This window comes from Acipenser ruthenus, chromosome 10 (genome assembly GCF_902713425.1).
Source record: "Acipenser ruthenus chromosome 10, fAciRut3.2 maternal haplotype, whole genome shotgun sequence".
Taxonomy (NCBI): domain Eukaryota; kingdom Metazoa; phylum Chordata; class Actinopteri; order Acipenseriformes; family Acipenseridae; genus Acipenser; species Acipenser ruthenus.
In genome coordinates, this window is record NC_081198.1 from 37,190,796 (window position 1) to 37,211,206 (window position 20,411).

General features: G+C 38.0%; 1 protein-coding gene across 2 annotated transcripts in view; it reads right to left on the bottom strand.

Moving 5' to 3' along the window:
* LOC117405111 (neuropilin-2-like) overlaps positions 1-19,876 on the bottom strand; it is a 51,618-nt gene extending 31,742 nt beyond the window's left edge. The window contains exons 1-4 of one of the 2 annotated variants that reach the window (XM_034007916.3): positions 19,245-19,871; positions 12,407-12,584; positions 4,005-4,186; positions 330-560 (exon numbers count right to left, since the gene is read on the bottom strand). In XM_034007916.3, the coding sequence (XP_033863807.1) occupies positions 330-560; positions 4,005-4,186; positions 12,407-12,584; positions 19,245-19,317 (664 nt within the window). In that variant the 5' untranslated portion in view covers positions 19,318-19,871. Of the gene's footprint in view, positions 1-329; positions 561-4,004; positions 4,187-12,406; positions 12,585-19,244 lie in introns of both variants that reach the window. The other variant, XM_034007924.3, reaches the window with a different exon arrangement.
* Between the last annotated feature and the right edge of the window lie 535 nt (positions 19,877-20,411).

A 20,411-nucleotide genomic window follows, 5' to 3' on the forward strand; every position in this document is an offset into this window, starting at 1 on the left:
CTGGTACAGAACAGTATGAAGTGTATAGAAGTAGAGGCCATGGTCTCTTTGTTATTGCACAATACTTCAGAAAGGAAGGTGTTTATTTATTTATTTATTCATTATTCCCCTTAACTAGAGACAACACTTGGCAATTCACAGGAATCAAAGTTTGAATATGGGTAATGATTTCATATGCATTAGTGTGGACGGTATCAGTAACCTACAATTCATTCATTTAAATGTAATAAGCAGTCATAACTGATTTTGTGCAATTCATTTGAATTGTTCCAAAGTGCTCCTGGCTGTATGTCATGCTGTCTACAGCCATTGTTAATGGTAGCCCTTACCCTGGGGCAGTCCATCCCAGACCTCCAGCCAGTCATATTTACAGTCTCCTTCTCCAGAAAGCAAAGGGTCGTTCTCAAGGTCGAAGGTCAAGAATGTCAAGGTGACTTCCATCCTAGGTGGGACTGTGATAATAAAGATGCAGTCCAGGTTGTGGGGGTATTTGTCAGGATATTCGGGAGATTCAATCACGCCACTGAGACTGGTGAAGTTTCTTGAGCAGTAGTCCGAACCTATAATAATAGTAATAATAATAATTAAATAATTCCTTTTATTATTATAATAATAATAATAATAATAATAATAATAATAATAATAATACATTTTAACTCTATTAATAACAATATAATAAAGGATCATCACATTCCTAGTATCATTGTGTGAAATTGTTCTTTATGTTCTTTATGTTTCTTTTCCTCCATTTGATACTCCACATAAAGGAACACCACAGTCCAGCAAGTTCCTTAGAAGGCTCATGGATACTGACAGTTGAAGAGCTGATACTATGTATTAGATTAACTGTTCTAGATCGCTAACTGCACCATAGTATAGAGTGGAGAAAGCCTCTGAGTGTAAGCGGTCTGCTTCACAGACAACTGATGGGAGTGCAGTAAAGTTTGTTAAAGTTCCCTGCTCACCCACAACCCTGAGGAATCTAAGATGGCACCTTTTAGTATTAGTTCTCTATAACAAGGCAAATATAAGCCTCCGTTGGCTGGTTGTTCTGCTACAGACACTAAGAGGCACCGGGCGAGGGAGAGCTACTAGAACCCAGGCTAACCTTCCCCAGCTGTAGGTGATCATGCAGGGACTGCCTGCAAACAGAGATTCACAAGAATTACAGGGGATAAAAGAACAAATGACTTGTAATCTGAGGCTCTAACTGTTAAATAACTGTGACAGTTTAGCTATTTATATACTGTTACACAAACACAAACTGTACTGCTGCTGATCTTTGGACTTGAACGTTGAATTTCAGAAATTGAAAACAGTTCAAATCTATTTTAAAAAAAAGGGAGGGATGTTCCTCTTGTCTGGGGGTTTGAACTTAACATTTAAGACATTTCAGATATTTAAGTTATTGGAAAGCTCTGTTGTTTATCTGACAGGCGTTTGTAGCATTTTACTCCGGTGACCCTGAAAACAGCATGCCAGACTGCCATTGTGTAAAGGGTATTCTCAAGTGAATTAATTGCGATGGCTCTCTGTAGGGTCGAATGTCCCCTAGAGCCAACACTATTCATACAATAAGTGTTTGAACACAGCTCCAGGAAGAGAAAACAATGAAAGGGAATGACCCCAACTTTCTAGCAGTGCAGACCCTGCAGAGTAGATGGCAGGCGTCTTCATTTCTGTGTTTCACTGGGATTTGCATGACACGAAAGGTTTCCTAGGAGGGATCTAAACTTTGTTTTCCCCATTAACAGTTCTCCGAGCTCTCATCTTGAAAGTCTACTGCAGCTTTACATGAAAATCAAGGCACTACTGTGCTTTCTGTTGATGTTCCTTGCATACAGTCCAAATGGTTATATTATGATTTTCAACAAGTACCTGTTTTCATGCTATTTGTACTGAGTTTGAGATTTTGATAAAATGAATTAGGTGCAATACATTCATTGCATGTAAAAATGTCATGACTGGGACAATATTCAGAACTTCAGGTAACAAGGATACAAAGGGGAGTGTGTCTCCTGGAAAATAACTATATCAATTTGTCATGTCATTCCTATAAACTGCAGCTGTTATTACACACAGTTAAAACAACAAGAGAATAGTACACAGATTTTTTTATTCCTATTTTGTGTTGAGAGCGACTGTAATATTTATTTTAGCTTTCAGTCCATTTAATGCACTTAAGACCAGATGCGGTTTCTTAAAACTGCCAATTGCCGAAGTGGAATATTCTTTAAACTGGAAAAAAACAATAACCCAGCAACAGCAGACTCCTCAACAATAACCTTTGTGGCAACATGCTCCTCCTAAATATGCACAGAATGTGTGGTAATAAGAAAAACATACCTCTGCTCTCCCAAAACCGAGGAGCACAAAAACAATTCCTGTTCAACTGCTAATGTCTAACATGTGGCGGACAAATCTGAATCAGAAACAAGGAGGAGCTGGGGTAGCATTGCGAGGGTGTGGTTTTATTGGGAGGATAGAGGAAGGCGCCAAATGCTTTAAGGTGGCAATTAAAATAATGGGCAGTAAATACTTTGATGGCTCGCAAAGTTATATGCCAATATACATACAGCGGAAAAACGCCCTAGGGCTGGTGGAAAGAACCCTTTACAGATTTTGTTTTTTAACAGAGACTAATAGGGATGCATCAACACATGTAAGAGGATGTACTACCAGAGTAGCCTTGGAAACAGCTGTGAAGCACAAAGTATTGGAAAGTATTAGGGTTCAAATGTAGCCATACTCAATCTTTAGGCCTGAGTAATGATGACAGAACAGATGTTGCATCCTGCCCAACACTGCCCAGCTGGTGACACCACAGAGCTGCATTCACTGAAGAGGTCGGGGGGGGGGGGGGGGGGGGGTGACTTGGAACTTCTGCTTGTCCTTAATATCTCCCAAAACAGAGTGGCTTAAAGATGGACAAGATAACTGTGTGAGGGTTGTAAGATCAGAGGCGAGGAACCTTTTAATTGATCTGTCCTCAAGAAGGGTCAAACAGGGAAGTTTACTGCCTTGTGCTGACACACTTTCATATAATACCACACTGACCGGAGAGGCAAAAAGCCAACTTACTTAATGGCGGGTCCTGGAGGTCAGAAGTGAAGCTTGTAGCATTTGTTATGCCTGTGTCACCATCACCCATTCAGCCAAAACAGGAGCAGACAAGATACCTATTGATTCAATGGCTTTGTAATTCATTTGTACTTAAAAAAAAAAATGTTGAAAGCTATTGAGGACAAGTTGAAGGGGCAAATAAATGGATTCGCCAAGTAGTGATGACATTTCCACAGAAATCTAAACAAGACATTAAGACACCTAAAAAATGATTTCTTGTCATACGGGAAAGGAAGGATTTGATTTAGCTTTTAATCCAGCTGCTAGGAAAGAGGGTGGACACGGCTCTCGTCTGTGTATTTATTTAACATCCTATCAATGAAATGAATCGGCAGTGCCTCACACAACAGTGGCTTGGGCTGGATGAACACAGGCTTCAACACTAATACAAATAAACAATTTCTGGCGTCCTTTGCTCCCTCAGCTCGCAAACAGTGGTTAAAAATATTTGGCATAGTGCTAACATCTTAAACAAACAGCACTGGGAAAAAAAAGTTCTTATTCCATAAATATTGCAAACTACTGTAGGATGCCTCCCTCCCCCCCCCCCCCCCCCCCCCCCCCCCCCCCCCCCACTTCCCTTTCTTACTGCCGTCACAGCAGACGAACAACATCCTATTATTGCCATGCCAACTCCATTCACATCCCCATCCCCATCACTACTTGTTTATGAAAATAACTATTTCAAAGAATGGAAGTGCTGTTCTGAATGGACTTCTATCACACTTTTGAAAATTAGTTTGAAAAATGTAACTCAACTGCTGTGGTTTGGGGAAATTCCATGTTTGTATGAATATATTTTTGGCACTTATATATCAATTTGCTGTCCGATACTAAATGTATTTAACCCTTTGCTTGTTACTTCGGTCTAATAAACTGACCTGTTTTAAAGATCTCGTAGCGCAAGGAGAAGCCTGCCCCCTGGTGGGCATAGTCAGAGGCAAATTTAATGTAGAGCACTGGTCCAGAGGAGATGATGGCAGGGGGCGCTATGTTGCTGCAGTGTTTCCCCAGCAAGTCTGCGGATTCATTTTCGCCATCTCGGATTTCAATGTAGTCATACCTGGGAAGAGAAAACAACCCAATTATCAAGACTGGCAAAGAAAATATATGGTGCTGAACTTCTAAATCTGCTTTTAAAAAAGGAATGTTTGGTATTTGAAGGATAGGGTGTTTCAGGATAATTCAGTCCTTGTAGCCCTGATAAAGCCACGGCTACCACAGAAGTGCTGAATATATCACACTGGTTTCAGTGTGAAGTGATCCCAGCTATTCTTTAAGTGGTGTACAGTTTTAAGTTAAATAATTATGAGGGTCTTAGGAGCAAACACTAATAGGGATCCTGAACACTATGCTTCAGTAACCGTAATGGCAAAGGTCATAAAGGTTGAGCATAGGAAGATCAGTGATATATGGGTGTTGGTGTGGAGTGGTTTAACTATATTGATTTAAACTATAATTGCTCTTCTAAGTAAAGGATGCACATGAGAATATCTCATCTAAATAAGGAAGTATAGCTGCTTCTAGCTGCTGCCTCTACTCTCAGTCATGAAGCATTGTTCATAGTGTTCTGAAGGTATGCGACAGGCTTAAACATGTGGTGGCTAAGGAAGTCCGAATGAATCCCATCCTTAAAAACATGTCACAGGCAGAAATCTCTTAAAATAATGGGGTACTTTCAGTACAGGAACACTAGGCTGTGGACTAGGAGACAAGGAGCAGATGGCTTTTTATACATAAAAGGGTCTGGCTGGGAATGCATAATATTACAGGAGCTTTTATTTTAAGACCAACAAAAGAAGACGGGAGGTTTAAAATAACACTCTCTACCAACCTAATATGATACTGGATATACTGTATTGTTGAGTAGTAGTCTATTGACAAAGACCAAACTCTGGGCAATGTTTCTTCAATGGAAATAGATTAATTCTGGATACTACCCACATTATTGTCATTATGGATTAGTGGTTAGTGTAGGTGTCTCCAACATAGAAAGTCATGGGTTTCATGTCAGTAAATCTAAAATGGCATCCCTGCGCTAGGCTGTCTCAAACAGACATATAGCACTTTACAAGAAAAACAAAAAACAATTGCCTTTGGAACCAAAGTTGACACCTTTATTCCCTTCAGAGATGGGGAGCCAGGACTAAAAGCCCACAGAATTTCTAGCAACACAGGAAAATACATAAATGCAGAAAGCTATGTTTCAAAACTGTCCTTTTCAATGGATTCTACATTTTTAGTTTGTTTACAAAAGCGGGGGAAGCTGCGTAGTGACACTGTTTGCATCTCTAAACTACCTCTGGGGTAAAGTTCCTACTTAATTCTTTAGATTTGTGTAAACAGAACATATACATTCCTACAGGTTGTAAAATACGTTGAGGATCTGTGTCTCTCTGACACTTCCAAGGACGTGTAAGCACCCTGCTGTTAATTGCTTTTCACGAGTGTTGTGTTTTAAAAAAAATGATTTTTCACACCTGTACATTCCCTACGAACAGCAGGCCCTGTAAACCCAACCGCCCTGAGAATGTTTGTTTACATCAGCGTTAGGGCCTGCACCTACTTACTGTAAACTGTTTTGGAGACAGAATATGGAAAACAAGAACCTAGCCTGATTCGTTCTCTTTACCACAGCTAAAAATTTCAGATGCATAGTTTTCTGGCAGTCTTTCACAGTAGAACATTTAACAAAATTGTAAAAATCAAATAACAAAAACAGTTTCAAAAGCAATCATCACATAACCATAACTGCCCAGTCAAACTTAATATGCTTTAAGAGGCTTTAAAATATTAACTAGATTTAATGAAGTCCCTTAAGGGTTTACACTCCTTTTAGTTTCCTGTGGCACTGAATAAAAAACAACCAGTGATTTACCGTTAAGTTCCTTTAAACATTGTCATTTATGAACCAAAAAATAGTCTAGCTATTGTTATGATGAATTCAGATATGATGTTAATTATAATTTAGGGTCCAGATTGTCTGGATCAAGCACATTGCACTGGCTTTGTTTTTAAGTATTAAGTAGCTATTAATGTGCTAATACAAGTTATGCATTTGCTATATGGGTTAAAATATCCTAGTCTATAAGGATAATCATTACAATGCTTTCTTTATTCTTTCAGAATGGTGAATGCATCACTAATCAGTTTAACTGTGATGCAAAGAGATGGGCAACAGAGATACAGTCGACCGTCTGCCATGACTTCACTGCTCCTAACATGAACCCTGTGGCATCCTATTGATTCCTCATTAAAACAGTAAAATTGCTTAAAAACCCATTCCCCTTTTTTGATTGGTTAATTCCATAGAATGAGATCATACGTACAAACAGTGTGACTGCCTGGTCACATCTCCACTATAATTAGAGAGCAATCCTTGACCCCACATGTGGCTTCTTGTCAATAAGTTATTGCACCGCAATATTTGGGTCACCTACTTTTTTACCTTCTTATTCTGACACAGTTGATATATATTAAAGTATACATTGCATGGAGTGTAAACTCTACTGGATTTTAAACACCTTGTCTCTGCTCAGTGATTAATAAAGTACAGCTAGTATAGTACTGTAATAACATTGATGGGTTATTTCTTTGTTTCAATAATGAGAAGTCTATGGTGTAAATAAACTCAAATCCTTTCTCAAAGGCCTGTTCATGCACAGTTACCCTAAAAAAGAGATACTCCAGTACTCCAACACTCAACAGTCCAGGTGGAGCTACTGTCATTTGGATTAGAAAAGTAAATGAGGTCCTGTCAGTTTTGTGGACATTAGACTCCCTCGGCATTTGGTGAAGAACAGCAGGGGTATATTGACCCCAGAGCCCTAAGTAAACCTCTACAAGGACCATCATTAATCCCACCATCAGCATGGGGGACAGGACCACTTTGGGAATTAACAAGCATGTTTGATGACTGGAAGCTTCACATAATGATCGGAATTGTAACTATAAGAATTGCTATAGACATGTTCTGGAGTTAGAAGTTTTTAGTGTCATCTTCACTCCTAGATTCCCTTTTTTATCTCCGATATTTTAATAATGGAATAAGTAAATTGCACCTGGCCGGCTCTCTGTTCCTATTATAATTGAGTGACAATAATATAGCCAGACAGGACTAATTTCTGCAAGGCAAACTACACGCCTGTAAGTCATTTCATCTTTATAACTTTAAGAGCAATGTGGAATAATTGCATATTACATTACGGATTTATCATATTTTTTAATAGAAACTGCTGGTCAGTATGCAATTCCTAAATTCCATGTGACATATTCTGAATTGAAGATCTGGGCTGGATTGAGTAGTGCTGGGGTAAAATGACACTGTAAATTTTAGGTAATTTTAGGTAATGTATAGTGTCAATTTCAAAGGGATTTTGGTTACTGAACCATTACACATATTTTTTACAGGTAACTCGTCTTAAGTAGCCCTATCCTCAGATGTCCAGCAGAACGAAATGCAGATTTAGTTAAAAAAACAAAACAAAAAAAAAAACAGTTAGTTGGAGAGCAGTTAAACAAGAAGCCACACTGTTCCAACAAGGTTTCTCCCTGGGGTTTCACACCACCATTTGTTGGTGTTGTCCAGATGTTTTCTTAACATTCCTTCAGCATTTCCAGAGCCTTATCTACTTAAAAGGGATTTTTTTTTATAGATCATAAAACATTCTTGAGAAATATAGCACCTGGGCCACGACTTAAGGATGAGGGTCACTCATTTTCAGAGCGATCAGCAAATTGCCTATAACAGACATTTACCAAAACAGTGGAGCAGACAGGTCTTACTCTTATTGAGGGTGATTGCTCACCTGTTCTGCATGAACGTAAATCTTGATAGGATTAAATTGTGCAGAAAATGAACAGACAAAGCATATCTTTAAATCACTGTGGCTTACTGCATCCGTAACAAGTCTAGTAATAAAATAAATTAGAGACACTAGATTTGAAAATAGGGTGGAGAGCTCTCAAATAAGCCTTAGCAGGGACAATACCATATAGAGGTGTGGTCACATAAGAATGAAAGTGGCTCTTAGAGATATATAAACAAGAGGCAGGAAGGTGCAAAGACTAATGCAAACCTATAACGCTGAACTGCTTAAGGTATTGAATGGTCGGTCAGCTTAGGGACTTGGCACAACAGTTACACTTGGAAATCACAATCTAATTGGAAGGAGAAAAAAATCTGCAAAGGCAACGATGCTAACAACAGTAATACAGTGGTGTACAGCAATTCAGGAGTGGTCTGTGCTTTTGTCTGCGAAGATATACTGTACTTAGAAATGCTATTAAAAAGACAACAATAAGAAACAAGAATAGAGTACCCAAAGGGAGGTCACCATAGAGACAATAAAGAAATAGAGAGGTGGCTCATACCAAGGGGAATTACTGCATTCAAAGCATCAACAAAAAAACAGTATCTTTGAAATCTTAACAGCTCTTGTATTTTCGCCAGCAACCACTACGGGAAGTCGAGTATGACAAGTCTGACTGCAGCTCATAAACAAAGATTGAGATCCAACCATTCAGCCAGGCGCCTCACACCACTTTAATTATGAACAGGAAAAAAAATATACTGTCTTCGCCCCCATCTCTATCTTGATAAGGGCCATGGCTCACAAAAGAAGATTTAATCTTGGCTACTCCCTGCTTCATCTTTGTCTTCCCACTATCAAAGACAGTTCTGTCCTCAAAGTGAAAGACACTGTTTAATTATTTTAATATTATTCCTTATTATGAAAAGAACAAACCTCAGAAAAAAAACCAACATGGCTGTGGTTCATTTTTTCTTTTTTGCTGACTTCCATTCAATGCCCTCTCCCTCTCTGCTGCTCTTGAGAAAGCTGCTCCTGTGCTTTAAATCAATCGGTAGAAGGATACAGTGGATCCTATTTACAAAGCTTTTACTCATGCGTTATTAAAAGAACAAGTACAGTTTTATGACTGAAGTACAGTTTTTATGTTGATTAAACGTGACTGTAGTTGTCTTCTTAACCACACTCTAGGAAATGTATTGAATACCAAATGTATTTAGTCCATCAAAACTTCAAAACCTTTTAGTGTTTTCAGTAGAGGGTTACCAACCAACATTAATATCAACTATCCATAAATGTGATGATGCACAGTAATCTAGACCAGGTTTTGAAGATGACAACTGGAGGCCAGACCTAAACTCACATCCTGCATAAAATGTCCCGCCTGAGCTTGTATTTTGCTGAGCAACCATTTTTCTGACTGTCGCACAGCAGTTGCTGTCTAGCTTATTGATATTTTCTTAAGAATGTAATGCCTTGAGAGCTGGTAAGAGTTTTAAGGTCTGGAAAGTTCAACGGTTCAATTTACACACACACACACACACTCAAACACACACACACATCAAAATCCACAGCAGTAATTTGCTGCATGGCATTGTCCAACATTTCCTAACTCAATTTGTGGCATTTAAAGACTCTTTCTGTGACTCGGAGGCAATATTAAAATACCAGGTACAGGCTCCCATAGTAACTGTTAGTATCAGTTTTCAACTTTTACAAATGTTCATATTAAAAACTATGTATAGGCCAAACGTTCTTCAGTTTAGCCTTCTCGGTGCAATTCTTGTATACTGGTATATATTATTGTAGTTATAATGCTCTTACTAAAAGAGCACAGTTGCTGCTTCACTAAAAAAATGATATACAAGACTGGTTCTGACCCCATGATAAGCTTTGTGGCAGAATGCAAACTCCTCTTGCGTGGCTAGTTGAAATATCTCTACTACTAAGGCAGCAGTGTGGAGTAGTGGTTAGGGCTCTGGACTCTTGACTGGAGGGTTGTGGGTTCAATCCCCAGTGGGGGACACTGCTGTTGTACCCTTGAGCAAGGTACTTTACCTAGATTGCTCCAGTAAAAACCCAACTGTATAAATGGGTAATTGTATGTAAAATAATATGATATCTGTATAATGTAAAATAATGTATAATGTGATATCTTGTAACAATTGTAAGTCGCCCTGGATAAGGGCGTCTGCTAAGAAATAAATAAAAAATAATAATAATACTTAAGCAGGGATGTTCAGGATGAACATAACTGTTTGCTACAGCAGCAGTCTCAGGCATTGCCCATCATTTCAAAGTGGCCAGGCAGCTCTTTAACATGATCATACTGGACTAATGAATTGCTCTGCCTGCTAATCAGCAGCCTCAAGATTATTGCTATTCTTTTGTGCCAGCTATACACTCCAATATGGCTTCCACTGGGGGCAAACTAAGGCCTGAAACAAGCAGTAACTTCCCAGGGGAATGTTTTGGCATGGACAAGCGTTCAATGTCCTGTGCTTTTCACTGGGTTGGTTGTGCTAGTCAATCAGGTGTGTCTCTTATCTCTTATCTGTGTTCTTTGGTGAGAAAGGATGTCTTTGTAGCCCATCTCCTTGTTTTTTTCTCTCTTTTCCTAATGGATTTTTTTTTTTTTTATCTCAGTACAAATAATTTCTCTTTGGTTTCCCAGTCGCTGCTGCCTCTGCCAGCATGATTGCTCTATCCTTGCCCCGACACCTCGACCGTGAAGTGTTTACATCACTAGCTTTCACACTCCGGTAGCTCTCGTTCCACTGAGAAGGGAGGAAGCAAATAAAGAGAGAAGAATTTGTTCTTTGTCAGAAATCAGTTACTCAGGATGACACTCTATTACACGCCTCTGAGCTTGGCCCGCTCTCACTTTGGGAACATTTTTGGCGGGGAAGTATACAGCAGGGTCCATCAAAGATAACAGTCTAGTCCAATGTCTTGAGGCTAAAATCAGCGAAAGGTTCCTCCACTCAGCGGGATATGATAGCCATTACTGCCGTTTCAGGCACAAGAGTGTATGAATGAAACAGTGACATTTGAGTGACAAGACGCTATCTTCTGCTTCTTACCCTCCCCCTAATTGAGGTCAATCCATGGCGTAGTTTACACAGACATCTTTAGTAGAATTATTTCATGCACTGATGGCTATTTTTTTTTTTTTTTTTACATTTGGGTGATTTTCAATGAAAACTCACCAAAGTTAAACATTTACCCTCAACAAACACAAACAGTAGTTTTTGGGACTTTTTTTTAAAAGTGAATGGTTTATTCACACTTTGTCGGCCACACAAGCAATGGAGGTTTCAGGTAAAATGTTGTGCTCAATTAAGATACAGCATAGGTACGCTGTCCCTAGCAGGGAGGACATGAAGAAAGAAGGGAACAAAGGCTTTTATTTAGGGTTGGTTTATGTGTATAAAATGTACTGTGTAGCACTCATTGTGTTCAATAGTAACAGTTTATGTTCTTGACTAGAGCAAATAAAACCTTTCACCCTGGCACTGATAAGGGTAATTACTGTAACTCAACTGTTTGCCAGCTAAACATCATAGAAATCCACCCCAGTTCTAAAAGTCTCCCTGTCCAAAGTAATTTGATGGAGCTGATTGTGCAAACACCTCTGTCCACACATTGGGTGAAATGTAAAGGGCACCAGCAGTGAGACATGGCATGCCAATGTAATACAGTACAGGCGATTATACTTGTAGTGTGTCCACTAATTGATTTTCTATACAAAAGATGTATCAGTCAATGGCCTATGTCAGCATGATTCTCTGGACACTTTTTTTTCTGCTCTATCCACATGGTGCACTGAAGCAATATGGCCCAGCACAAAACAAGTTAAAGTTAAAAACAATAAATACTTGAATTGTTTAAAGTGGATTTATCTTACTATGAGCCCAGCAGTTCTGTGGCACATAAAACAGTTCACTGCACAGGAAGTACAGTATTTATAAGAATTGATCCTTTTTTTCTGATTAACCACTAGAGGGCGCACACCACACTGGAAACTCAATTGCCTTGGCGTGTCTTCCATAATCTGCTTTTATTTTTGCCTTACTTCATATTTTTAAAACTTGGTGATTTTTGTGGCCTCTGTTTAAGCTGATTTATAGAATCCGGATGAAAAAAAACCTGACACTGCTAGAATTCTATTATAGGAAGAGTTAACAGTATTGGTCTAGTGATGCATATGTCTTTGCAGTAATTAAAACACAGGTGGAAAGTTGACTTCTGTTTAATTGCATACGTTCTCCTTATCAGAGCAGCTCTAGCTTTGCCAATTTAATTGGAAAATGACAGTTTTCAGCACCTTTTGGCCCTATCAGGATTTAATCATATAGTCAATTTATTTATTTTTTAACATTAAAATAAAACATCCATCTATTTGGCCTTTTTTATACTGCTATCTCATTCTACAGAGTGTATTAAAGTGCTACAGAATTGAATGAGCTCACCTGCAGTCGAGTTTTTCAAGTTCAAAGTGAGGGTTAAAGTTGAGGACAATCTTTTGAGTCGGTTCGGGAGCAGTAATGACCCACTCGCAGCGCTGGTGAGGCGGGTATTCGTGCGGGTATCCTGGAGACGTGATGTACCCAGCATCCTTTGCGTTCAAACGACCGCCACATGAAGTTTCTGCAAAAAATAAATAAATAAATAAAAATTTTAAGAACTGTCAAAGCTCCCTTTAAGTACAGTATCCTAATTTATGCATGAAGTTTAAAGTTTTCTGAACTTTCCACCACCCCCATTGGTAGACAAACCCAGGGATATGACTTTCCTTGACTCTACAAACCAAGGGTCATAACATGGCTTTTACCTTGTTATGCTACTGTAAATAGCTTCTATTTTGAAGGGGCTGACTGTATTCAGAAAGGGTTGTTTCTTTGTCAGCCACTGTTTCAATTATGAAAGAGTCTTTGAAGCAAATAGCTATAATAATAACACATTCTGTCCATGTATTGGGCATTTGGAAGAAACTTGGTCACAGGTCACTGCTGCCAAGGATTTTGAGTTCAAGGGTCATTTCAATTCGGTATGGAGGTAATATCTGGCACAATGCAGCAATTCTCCTAAGTATGAAAGGTTTGTTCAGCTACTGATCCCATCTTACAAGAGCTCATGGTAGCCATCTCCAGGCTGCATGTTATAAGACAAATCCTAAATTACTATTTCATATCTTTTCATTCGCTGTGAAAGGGAGATTTAGAAACAAAAGGGTTCGTTACTGGAGGCCTTGCAGACAAAAATAGAAGTCTTGCAATTTTTTTTCCCTCTTTCTCAAAAAAGCCCCCCCCCCCCCCCCCCAATAAAAAGGCCAGCTTTGTTCTCTTTTCAATGCATTTATACCTTTTCATTATGATCTAAACAGGGTGTATCTTGGAAGAGGCACTGAAGACAAGACTTTGTAATTGACAACACTGGGTTTGTGGCTCCAGTCCACAGTGAGGTTTGGAAACAATTACATCCCTCAGAAGTAGTCATTCCTATTATAGGTTATAATGAACCCAGTTGGTCAATTCCACTGAAAAAACATTTTATCTAAATACCAGGAACATTATTATATGCATTCCAGGACAGAAATATAATTTATGACTTGGAATGAAGAAAATAAATAAAAGAATGCGAACCTGTTATTATAGGCAATATGTGGTCTGTTGTGAAAAAAACCCCGAAATGATCTGCATGGAGTGACATTTTGAATCCAATTATATTTTAAATAAAGGTTTACAGACAAGGCAGTGTTATTTAATATATTTAATGGTTTGATTTTTTTCATGTCAATTTTTTTCCAGTTTTTCTTCAGTTTGTTCAATGTTACTTTAAAAGAACTGCTGTTAGCAAAGCAGGTAAGTGCAGGTCCACACTCTCTGCAACTGCTATTTCATGGACCTGTGTAAGTCACAGCTCCTTGGTTAAATCTAGACATGGAGGTGTAACAGCTTCAGAAAACCACCATAGTCTTTTTGAGTCCTTTGACTGCTGGTTTTAAAATTAAACCTAATTAAGACGTCCCGACTTGCATGTGATACATGCTAGACGGCAGTCGGGTCCCTTTTGAAGGGAAAAGGATCCTATAACTCAGCTACAGCTTCATGAATGATTATGTTTTACTGACTTGTGGTGTACATTTCATATCGCAACGACTGCCATATGGTATTCTATTACTCTCTCTCAATACAAATTACACAGAACTTAGCCTATGCTATTTTGAAGTATATATGAAGAAATATTCATAACCCAATGTTCATATCCCATATCCATGTTGGAACGAATGGCAAATACCATTTCTATTGATTTATTTATTTATTAAATAAAACTGTATTTGTTCTTCAGCTTTATTCAATTTCTTTCTGACGACATATTATCATCTCTTTCTTATCCTGCCTACACAGATGAAACAACTGCTTGTTTATACTGTCAGATGCAAATGTATGACCTTTTTTTCTTATATAACATGTAGCCTGTTTATTCAGATAGAGGGTATCTCATGAAAGCAAGAGATATAGGTAATCTTTCGTTTTTGAACTGTATGTCAAAAGACTGGAGAGGGCTGTGTTCAAAAAGCTTTTTTCAGGAACAGTGGATTGAAACCTGGTACCAGGACTCCGGGAGACGTTTGAGGCAACTTTGCTGCATCAAACCCCAAGTCTCCCCTTGTGTGCCATGCAGTGACCTGAAACCTAGCCTCCTGCAACCAAATTCCAAGCCACAAAGTCGACTTCTTTTTCCCTCAGCTTTAGATATCAAGATAGTGAAGAGGTATCTGCAGCAAAAAACTGAGTTCTGTACATCCAGAATACTGTTGTTTGCTTATCCTGTAGTTCAGGCTGTAAATAAAATCTCAGAGCTCTGGGTGGTTTATCCTTTCCTTCATGCTAGACCAGCTTCTTTAGTTTGATCCCAAATATCTGGCACATTTACTTTGCAGAGGAAGGTAGAACATGAAATATTCACAGCAAAAGATCCAAGCCTTGCTGGCCATAAAGCACAAACATCTGAAACTCATCACTGAGGTGCATGTTAGTGAAACTTGACTTTCTGCATGGCAGGCCGTCAACGTCACGCATTCTTTTAAATCAAACAAAAAGTTTTATTGCAGGCAGACCAAACTGTTTGTAAGGGTGGGTTTGATGAAATGATATTTCAAACAAGACTGCGGGGCAAAGTGACAGTCAGCGGGCTGGGAAACCAGCGTGCCGTGAGATGGTGTTATTCTTAAAATAATAATAAGAAGAAGAAGAAGAAGAAGAAGAAGAAGAAGAAGAAGAAGAAGAAGAAGAAGAAGAAGAAGAAGAAGAATTTGGTGGCCATAGCTGAAAAAGTACATTCATTATTAAAGAAGCCATTCAAACTGCTGCTGTGATGGGATACAAATGGGTTTTGTAAACAACACAAAGACCTGTATTACTAACAGATGGAATTCTAGTGGATTGGTAATTGTACAAACTAGGACTAGGGTAACCAATTCAAAGCCACAATAAGGTATACTGGATAGTAATGTGAACCTGTGTTAAACTTGGCTTATGTGAATCAAAACCAGCACATAATTAAAAAAACAAACAGTACAAAAGACCTATGGGGCATGGATTGTACAACATCCACAGCTTATAATATAGAATGGTTCCTTAACATGAGGCACAGGTGGTCTTGTCACACTGAAGCACAATAGTGGGTGGTTTTATTGTTCACTTTAGTGCACAGCCAGTTTCAATGCTAATCAATACTATTAACCAGACAAAACGGGTAGATATAGTTGGGTCTATCTGAACATATGTAATTGTCAGAACTGATTAGCAAACCCTGTAATTGAACTTACTATATCATGTGCATTGAATTGACATATAATGTAAAACCTGCATACTTTACCAGGTCCAGGAAAGGTGGAGCTCTCTCCTATTGACTATAGCAAGTACAGGAAGGTATAACTGAGCAACACCCTGCATGTCTGCAACATTCCTGTTTACTGTATTGATAACTGCCATTGTGCTTTGTCTGGATCAATATAGCAATCAACACATCAAACCTACAAAAGTATTACCTGGTATAAGAATTGATAACATTTGGACCATTTTTTGAGAGGTGCACTCAATCCTAACTGTATTATATCCTCTTAAATGTTTAGAGCTGGAACTATATTACTCAAGGGGTTAAACTGAAATGTATGCTTAATAACATTTAGTTTAGTTCAATGGACTAATCAAGTTATTGGTATTAAAAAATCAATTGTTATCAGTTCAGCTTCCCTCACAATACAACTCCCCCTCATTGAAACTGTCCTTATATGTAGAAAAGTACAGACCTCGATACAAAATGTTAGGGTGACCTTACATTCTCCTATTCACAGTAGTGGAAAATTACTATTTAAATAATGACCCTTTCATTCAGAAACCATAAAAAATAATGAATTCATTATGGAATTAGTTGATTTATTAATTGATCAAAGAAATATCGACACAAGCACAGCCTACATCTTGTTACTTTCAAAACAACGTTCTCAACTTCACGGTGACCAATTTGTTAGGCACCTGGAGAATTTTGGTTTAAAAAAAAAGAAAAAAGAAAAAACATGTTTCATCTAAATCAATCGATGCAAACTTAATTGGACTCTAATTGAAAACAAATCTCTTTCATGGTCCATATTGAAGGATTGCAGAATATATAATTTCAACAAGTGGATGGCAGTGTTTGTGCCGTAGGCTCCTTTTCCGTACTCGAGAATGTCAGCACTTTGCACGGCCCAAACACCCCCCGAACAGACGGAGTCAGTCTTCTTGTTTTCCAACCACAGTCAGTCAGCTAGGCTATTGCCTAATAGCAAACAGCCTGCACTGGCTCTCCAGCATCGGCCAGAACATTCCACATTCTTTTCTCCAATCATGAGTTGTTAGTTGTTACAGTAATGCAACCGTTACAACTTACGGTAACGTGTCTGTAATGCCCAATGTCTAGGTATTGAATAGACCTACAACAAGTTAAACTGTGTCTTAAAATCTTATCATATATTGATCCACACATCTTGAGCAGAATAGAATTTGCTGTGTCAAGAAAAAAACATATCCTCAGTCTCCTACTAAGTGCTGCCCTAGCTTTTAAATACTTTTAATAACATTTGGTTCTGCCGAAAAATGATGAGGCTGTTAATATTATAAGATAACAAAAAATCCAACACTCGGCGGACGAAAGGTTGTTTTGAAGCGGCCTGTGTGTTTCTTAAAGGTTTGCTTGAGCTTCTCTTCTTCCAAAAGTCGAAACACACAGTAAGCTTATTAACGGTATCGTTGGATTTTAATAGACAGTGTTGACTGAGTATTCTCTGTTCTATTCTAATACAGGGTGCCCTCTTGATATCCAACAACAACAACAACAATTATTATTATTATTATTATTTATTTGAATTGTAACCATGTAGGCCTACTGCTCTGTAACACTCATAAGTTGCCCCAAATGCGTCTGCCAAATAAATACATCATCATCATCATCATCATCATCATCATCATAATAATAATAATAATAATAATAATAATGTTCAGGAGTCGGACAAAGATAACATGGTTTTGGAATGATCGCGTGAAACTTGGTTAACGAGATAAAAGTAGCCCACATAACGAAACAGGAATTACTTGCGTTGTACAGCAACCTGTAGTGTAATCATCAGCAAGATCAATTTTCCGTATGTCACTTAATGTATTTTGTTTAGCTACATTAACTGACAATCACATCCTTTGAAATAAATAAATAAATAAACACAAAACCAAGCCTACTGTCGCCAATTTATTGGAATTTACATAGCATTGCACCCTATGTTTCATGTATGTAGTGTGCAATAAACTGTTGCTAGGCTACTATTCCGTCATTTTTCTTTTGAAATCAAATGTAGATTCTAAATAATGGTGCTATCTACTTCGAATTACAGCCCTATCTCAGTACAAAGCAGTTGAACATACAAATAAATTGGGGAGGTAGCCTACAATAAAAAGCTTAACGGTTCAGAGGGAAACTCAAGTTTCATCAAGTCATTATATGACCCCGCAATAAACCATCTCTATAAACGAGTCATCAACTACAGGACACACGATTTTTAGCTCTTCATTTTCTATGGCCTTCCCTCCAATTCTATAGCATTTTTTTCATAACTGCTGCTAAAATAATAATAATAAAGTTGCCGGTACTAGAAAGGGAACTTTTGCTAATGGATTAAACTGATTAATGTGTTATTTAAAAGGGCAGGCTGAATCATGGGAATGTTTCTTAGTTAATTAAAATGAATCATTAACTTGAGGTATTAATCCATATTTGAGCATCTGTTCTCCGGTATAATAACGCACGTTTGATTTATAATGTAATCCTGCCGAGGATAAATGCACAGCTCAATAGTGTCGCGTTGTCTATTCAAGTAATGTAACCTAAAAAGACAGAATCTGATTAACAACAACGAAATATAATAATGTATACTAATACAGTAAGCAGAAGTGAATGATTCACACGAAATCACACACACACACGCACACACACACACACACACACACACACACACAATTAGGAAACCCCCCCCCATTTCTCAAATTAAGTGTTTCTTTCTTGATACTAGTCATTTATACATAAACTCGTTACAGTTACTTTTGCAATGTTTTCCTTGAAAAACAACATAATCCGAATAGACTGGTAATCTTCATAAAATGCTGCGTTTTGGCAACCTGTCAAGGTTTTAATGCAAGTTTATAAATGCATTTCTAAACTACCCCCCCACCCCCGGGGATTTTGTTTTCTAATAATAAATAGGCGACTCATCTTACTTTATACTTAATTAACTTAATAATATTGAACTTTGAAGTATGGGTTGAAATTGTGCGGTTCCCACAAGAAAAAACAATTTCTGCAGATTTCGGCACTTCCTGACTCACGCACAATTAGGCTAGTCAAGGCGCTGTGTTTTCTTAGTCTTATGTTTTGTATTATTAGCTGGGGTTTATAATGTTTTGTTGCTTGTAAAGCAATCGTAATTAAATGCAAATAAATAAATTAACTCTAAAAAAAAAAATAAGATGAGATTTTGTTTTAGCGCACAATAGAAATCTGAAAGTATATTCTCACGTTTTTGTGTATGTATTTATAAACCCTTGATTTGTAACAGATGTTATAAGACACAGAGCTCTGTTCTGCGTTACTATTGTACAAACAGGCGCTCAAGCTGTCATAACATAAGAATAATAATAAATAAGAAGAAAAAAACACTTTTAACAGAACTATCTAACTACACCCACATACAAGTAATCAGATTTATGTCTACATTACCTTCTTGTCCAGAGACTGCTGGAGTTAAAAAGCAGAGAAGTACAATTCCAATTAAAGGTATTATTATATCCATCTTGGGGTAAACTCCTGCGCCCTTTTCAATTAACTGTAATTCTTTTCACTCGGTTTACATGGACTGGCTTCTTTCCACCACTGCGTCTGTGGCTTTCTCTTCAGAAATTTGATTTTGTCCCCTTCTTCTGACACTTCCTTTATGATTCACAGTCAAAAAAAACGACGTCTTTAGAGCTAATAGAAAGTCCCTCTATCTGAAAATAAATATTTGTACATGCGGTTATATTTTTTGACAAACACCGGTAGACAGCGGGATTTGGTTATTCAGTCGATTCATTCCATCAGTTATTAAAATCTTCAGAACGGTTTAACGTCACCAGATATACTATACTGTATTAGTCTTATTGGGAGATGCAATGTTTTGTTTTTGTTGTTGTCGAGGTGATCGAGTTTGGGAATGGTATTGCCTTGGTTAGTTTTTAAAGAGATGTCTAGTTTTCTCTCGATCGCTTTTTGCCTTGGCTGCCTCCTGCTCCTGCTATCTGTTTCTGAGTTCTGAGTCGCTCTGCAGCAAGCATGTGGCTGTAATAGCATTAAGGCATTGCTGCTATCGGATTACACTCAGCGCCTTGTACCGCCTCCCCTTGTCTCTGATTAAAGAGGCGCTGCCGCTTTCTTTTTTTGAAGTTGGAAATGAGAATACACACACATCAAATACACATACATCAAATACACATCAAACCAGCAAGGCTGATAGGGAACCACAGGTAACCTACTGTATTTCTAGATAACAATAAACAGTAGTTCTAGATAAGTAAAAACTGTGAAAGACAATAATAAAAACACTACTATACAACCACCACTACTACTTTCAGTTTTTTAACTGAACTTCAAGAGAACCTCCAACTGTATAACAATATAACTGTATATGACAGGCTACAGAGTCGATGAGCTTTAACTAAGAAAAACACCAAGTCACAAAGGCAAAATATCCATTGAAAATCCTAGCCCACACACAAATAAAAACATAGATACTTTTTGAACAACAAAGGACAGATCAAAACAGCAAGCCATGACTGGTTTTGTGAAATCAAACCTTTACAACGGGTTATAGAATCTAAACAAGAGTCAGATAACATTACACAACACAAC